At 36.9% G+C, this 6,564-nt stretch overlaps 1 protein-coding gene across 1 annotated transcript; it reads right to left on the reverse strand.

Moving 5' to 3' along the window:
• Window positions 1-1,341: 1,341 nt before the first annotated feature.
• LOC130511836 (importin beta-like SAD2 homolog) lies at window positions 1,342-6,564 on the reverse strand (the record flags this gene model as incomplete). The annotated part of the gene is given in 18 exon segments (XM_057009560.1): window positions 1,342-1,840; window positions 1,928-2,054; window positions 2,171-2,310; window positions 2,398-2,537; window positions 2,634-2,773; window positions 2,908-3,087; window positions 3,184-3,287; window positions 3,372-3,503; window positions 3,663-3,861; window positions 3,948-4,066; window positions 4,187-4,228; window positions 4,339-4,498; window positions 4,862-5,042; window positions 5,130-5,253; window positions 5,335-5,480; window positions 5,867-6,040; window positions 6,132-6,316; window positions 6,454-6,564. Coding segments are annotated over 18 exon segments (2,571 nt in total), but the record flags the coding sequence as incomplete, so codon positions are not given.

A 6,564-nucleotide genomic window follows, 5' to 3' on the forward strand; every position in this document is an offset into this window, starting at 1 on the left:
GGTGTTTTATTAAATTTTTATATTTTTAATATTTTTTTGATTCAAAAAAGTATTTGTTTCATTAGTTTTCAAAAATACAAAGGGTAAAAAAGAGAAATTGAACGAACAAAAAAATTATACCAAAAGGACAACACCTTTCTTTTTTTGTTTTCTATTGGCAATTTTCCATTTCTTTTCTCGGCTATAGCCTCTAGATATTCTTATGATTGTGAAATTAAAGTTCTATAAAATCATGTAAATAAAATAATGTTGTTTAAAAATTGATTGTCGTGTAATAACTTTAAAGAAAATAAACGGGCCTTGTGATCAAGTGGCAGTGGACAGGCTTTGGACGGTAACACGTTTCAGGTTCGATCCTCATGCTACACAAAACTAAGTCACATTATTCTGTTCACCTAACACGGATATAAGTCCATACTTTAGGGCTCATTTGAATGTCCTGGAGAAGATGTCTATCCGCGAACTTGCGAATTCAACCAGGCTAAAAAAAAATTTCAAAAAAAGAAAAAATTTTAAGAAAATACATTTGTATATGTTTCTTAATCATATTTGTCGTCTTCTTTTCATGTCAACTAAATAATCATATTTGTCTCTCACAGTTACGGCCTAAAAAGTAGTTTTCTATATTTAAAGTTTTCCATCTCCTTAGATTACCATCGATTTCACGAACACTGAATTCGATGCACCTAAGTTAATCACAAGTTCATAACACCCCGACAAGAAAGTTCTAATAGTAAGAAAATGGAAAAACGAAAACTGATAGTAATGTATCATTAGGAAAGGAAAGAGTCGATAATTTTAGCGAAAAAAAAAAGTATAGTCGATAATGCTGATAGAACTGATTTATAACTTCGAGCATTAATAGTTTCTTTTTCATTTTACGTATAATAACGAAAAAGTTGACAAGTGACACCAATGTTTTCAAAAATGAACCCGACAACGTAGTAGGGCACACATTGTCCTGCGACATCTCAAAAAATGAATACTTTTAGATGGTTTTGTATTTTATTTCTTTCATGGGGTCTACAGTCTACTGGGACAATATAAAACCTCACTGTGGTTGTGGTGGAACTTGAGTCAAACTCTAGTGCACCAGAATTGACAGCAGACATTTGCCCAAAGCCTCAACAGCATACAAGAAAACGGTTTAACCAAATATTTGAGATATTAAGCTTTCTTAAGACAACGGTAGGCTAACATCTAGCCTCATATCGTAACTTATTTATACATTAAGATTTTAATCTTATTGTTAGACAGAGGTGGACAAATTGACCGTTTGTTACAATAGAATACATTTAACTACAGCTTGCTGGCGATGGTTGAGAACGAACACAGGCGCTAAAGCACGATAAAATCAGCCAATAAAGATAAATGATAATTCAACAAACAAACCCATAGTTTAAAAAATATATGCCTCCATCCCAATTGGAGAACATGAAACCCTTCAAAGGGTTAATCTGTTCTGTTTGAAAAGGAAAAAAAAAATATGATCTTGTTTTTTGGTCTACTGGATGATAAAAAAAAAAAAAAGAGATGAAATGAAAAACTGGAGATGCCAGAGATTAATATCTCTGAGACATGATTGAGAGTCGACCAGACTCACCTAAGATAAGCCTCTCTACTTCCTTTAAGGCTTACAAAAGCAAAAAAAAAAAGGGTGCAGCCAAGTGTACTCAAGAAGCAACTGTTGTGGAAGATTGCTGCTTCTCAAGTTGCTCCTTTAGTATCTCAGCTCTTCTCTGCTCCGTGTGCTGAGCGATATTGTTTGCGAGCCCTTCGTAGTGCGGGTCTAGTGTCTGCCTAAGGCTTTGGAACCTTAGCGAGTCTGTTGCTTGCATTGCTAATTAGAAAAAATAGACAAGAAATCAGAAGATGATACCATGTATAGCTATCAATATATACTCACACATGACAAAATCTCTTGTACCTGTGACTGCATCCATGAAGAGTATGAAAGGATCCACTTCATCAATTGGAGAGTCTAATTCCTCATCATCACTATAGTCATCTTCCGAAAATTCATCATCATCGCTGTAAGAGCGGAAGTCCTTTGCCTAAAAGATAATGCATAATAGGAAGCGACCTCAGTGAGCTACTATACTTGCAAGCGCCAGTGATACCTTTTTCAAGAAAAAGTCACTTTTAAGTTAAGGGGGTTAAGAAGACAAACCTGTGCTGCTAACTTGCGGAGTGTACTTTCATCAGTTTCATCTGGATTCTCCTCATCATCTTCATCATCTGTCTCAAAGTCATCCATGTTGTCGTCATCGCCATCTTCTTCATCTTCTTCCTCTTCTGCCTTTGCAGCTTCTGTTATACATGTTCAAAGAGGAATATTAATGAGGTTCTATTATTATAAGAAGAAGAGAAAAAACAGAGACAGTGAAAGAAACTGACCAGCAAGTTGATCCTTGTATGCCACCAAAAGCTCAAGAAGAGCCCTGAATACAGGTGGCAAGACTTCTCCGGGCAATTGACCAGCAGGAAGACTGAGAATTGATGTCAAACCCAAGATGCAAACTTTCTTATCATGCTCTCTGCACGTGAAGAGAGGAAGATCGTTTATGTTGGACTAAACAAATGTGAAGAGAAAATAAGAGATATGAGAGGTTACACAGATTAGATTCACCCACCCCTTGAAGTTAGCATGTGCACCACTCTTCTTCTTTTCTTGCAGCATCTGGAGCCATATGGTCAAAATTTCCGTTGCAAAACCGGAGCGTTGCAATATGGCAAGTGTCAAAGGGGCATTGTAGTAGAAGGCATTTGCAACCTGCCCAAAGGTGTAAGAGCAATACATTCAGAGTTTATTTTCCAATCAGGAAACAAAACAACTAAGCTTAACTCTGTGAGAGGGATCTAAAGAAACCAGAAATTAGCACAAATTAACTGCACTATTTTGCTTACCACTTCAATCAGAAGACATTTAAAGGAAGATTTCTCAGCACCTCGTAGCCGATCTAATGTGATTCTCAAGTAAGGCTCCACACATTGATCCACCTGGCCCTTACAAGTCTGAAGCACGATACTTAGTAGCTTCGGAGCTGGCTCAAGGTCACTATCATCAATATTTTTGTTCGCCATAAGCTGTCATGAGAAAGAGATAACAAATTAATTAATGAGCATATGTGTATGACGAAGGGAAAAGGATGAGACCATTATCTCCTTTATTTATGAGCTTACCGAAGAAATCACACTCCAAAGACTTTGCTGGTAATCTGGTTGCTTGCAAGTGAGATAATGCTCAGTCCCCCGGGATATGTAGTTGTGCAGAGGGACCAATATATCTATTGAAATCCAAAAGAACGATCAAACAAAAGAGAGAAAATAAAAGAATTAATAAACTTCATAAGAAACTGCAAGTTTCATACTTGGGAAGAAGTCAATAGCCCAGTCCACGAGTGCTTCCATTATTAAAGGCCATAAACTCCACATGTCCAACGATATTGTGGGTGAAAAAGTAGTAATGTATGAGACGATCTCAAGAACCTCTTCAAACACATCTGTCCATACAAAACGAAAAGTGAATAAATCACCATGTTTAGATTGAGATCTATAAATTATATAAACCCCAATTCATTCAATGTAATTCATTCAAAGGAACACAAGAAATATATAAAAAGCTCCAAATATATATGGGATCTGGAAAACACTATGCATACCTTGACCATCAGTTGTCAGCATTTTACGCATTATTGGCAGCAAGTATGGTTCAATCTGGCCATAGAGATGAGGGAGACTACTGATAGATTCAAGAATTGTACTGATGGCACGGAGACATCCCACTGCAGCCAATGCACCAGTATCATCAGCTTCATCATCACCATTGTCAGTGTCGACACACTTCCAGAATGCACTGGCCTGGAAGTTATTAACAAGAATAGGGGTTATTAGTGATAAAAGTAAAATAATGCTCAAAATGAGGACACGGCAAAATATTATCTTACCAAGTTTTGGCACAAACCCAAAGCATAAGGAGAAATCTCTTCTCCAAACTTATACACGATAGTCTCTAAAGTAAATGCAAGATCTTCGTTTTCAACTTCATTCATTAGCTTGAAAAATTCTGCACAACACAAGTCCATACAAGTTATTTCAGTTGGTTAACATGATGCTAGATTTTATATTTTGAACGAAATAAAATAGCAGTAATACGATTATCAGCAAAATCATTCCAAAAGCGTACCGTCAAGAAGTTGAGGCAAAACTGGACGGATCTCATCTAAATCTGCAAGAGAGATAAATTTAGTGAGTTTATGCTAATCCACGTTAAGTACAAAAGGCCCAAAGATGGAAAAGGGATGAAATCTAAAGAAGACAGGGTGGTGCGATACTTACTTTTGCAGGCCTCAATGAACGAACGCAAAGCAAATACTGAGTCCACCCGAACAGGAAGTTCTGGATCACGCATTCCAGATATAACACAATGCAGTGCCTTGGAAAAGTTGGTTTGGTCTGAAAAAGTAATGTTGGCGTACTGCCCTGCAACCCACGCAGCCTACACAGAAGATAGAATATGTTGAGAAATAAACTTGCAAGTTACGGCATCCATGTGACGAAACCAATATGTCACAGCAAACTAGAAAAGTAAGGCTTACAAAAACTAGTAAACAACATCTAAGCAGACATATCCTATACCACTAAAATGATCTTTCAAGAACACTTGATGAACAGGAACTTCAGTACAACTACTTCAGTAAGTAAGTAATAGAGAAATCCAAGAATTAGGAGATGACGAAAATTTTAAACATCAGTAAATTAACTGACTAGGAATGGTACATTGCACCATATTTCACGCAAATGATATTTCCAAACACCGAATGAGAAGTGAGCCTAAACAACCAAAAGCAGTAACTAAAACCTTGGCTCTAAGATGACCAGTTGGGCTGCTGAATTCAGGAAAAACATGTTGCACTAACATATTCTCCAGCTCGGATTTGTAGGGTTCAGTTTGCCTAAGTTTATCACAGAGTGTTCCAACAGCAAGCAGAGCACCATCCTTTTGGCGATAGGGCTTCTGTTCTAGAGGTGCTTCGCCATATCTAAAACAGAGAAACAAAGTAGTCATATCATGTCGCAATTGTATGATTAGATCCTTCTCTATATTTGTAGTTATAGTTTGAGGGTACCTCTTAAATATGCCCACGATGAACTGTATAAATTTTGGGAAGTTGTCTTTTCCACGCTTTCTGACCAGCTCAGTCACAAAGTCCATAGATGCAGTCCTGGGACTGTACAGATCTTCAATTATATCTGTAGAGCAAGTAATGCTACTATTTAAAAAACATGTTTTGTGATTATCAAAATTAGACGAAGAAGACTTCAAAGACATACCATAACCCTTCCTCACGTACTCATGTGGGTCTTCATCCCAAAGTACTTGGTCATCATCACTGAAGCACATGAGAGGGAAAATGATCTCAAATAGTAGAACATCAAGGTGGGGCTGTAGTAAGGTGTACATGCAATTCTTCGGGATACTGCATAGAGACACAACAAGTCGATAAGATAAAGCCTTTATCAGTTTTTAAGGAAACAAAAAAAACTGCAACTAGAAATTCTACCCAAGACTTCTAAAGATAAAATTTAGTGGTACCGAATTCCGTGTCGCAGTCAAACAACAAATTAGCATTTCTAACTGTGGCTGTGATTACGGTTGTGAGAATAGGTATGAAATACCAACACCAAAGGTTTCTCAAACCAGTAAAAATATATTATTAGCTAAAAACTCTACGATAAAACCAAAAGATCCTCCCCCAAGGACTTTACGTGCAATAATTTTGTCATTTAATAGATCTAGAGTAATCATATTCAAATAAATTTCTAAAGATGATCAAAAGTATGTATGCCATAGAGAATATCCGACCTGTTGCTTAGATATTGAAGAATTAGGTTGATGACTCTGTCAGGAAGATATCCACCAATACGAATGACATTCAACAATTTCAAGTGGCACTCCATTATCTTGGCAGCGTAGTTCGTCTGAAACATTTGGGCGAAGGCTTTGTTTTCTGGATTTTGAAGTTTCAGATCGCCAAACCTATTACAGGTTTTTAAACAGTTAATTTGAAGGCGAATGAAAAAAAAGGAAGGTTGTAAGCTAATAGATATGTTTTCATGATCCTGCATACCGAGTGTAGAGCCTGTTTAAAATGTGAGCAACCCACTTCTTGGTCTTCCACCATCCCCATGATTTTCTAAGCTCAGGGTCTTCAGGTTGACCTTCTAAGGGAACAGGACGTTCTAAAATGTTTAGAAACAGACCCATCCAAGCATTAAAAAAGTTTGGGACAAACAATGGTCTCGGAAGCTCTAGCTGTATAGAAGAAGGATGAAGGAGATATATAAGTCACTAAACAAGAACTATATATTATAATCCACAAATTTTTCAATTTGAAGCATGGAAGCAATGAAGAACGGTTCAGAATAAGTACCAAAAGATGTACAACTTACATAAATACATGACCAGAATATCTTGCATATAAGCTTGATATGGTCTGCAACCTCAAGAGAAGGACTTTCAATTTGGACGAGCTTGTCGAAAATATTCAATAGATGTGGAAA

Source organism: Raphanus sativus, chromosome 4 (genome assembly GCF_000801105.2).
Source record: "Raphanus sativus cultivar WK10039 chromosome 4, ASM80110v3, whole genome shotgun sequence".
NCBI lineage: Eukaryota > Viridiplantae > Streptophyta > Magnoliopsida > Brassicales > Brassicaceae > Raphanus > Raphanus sativus.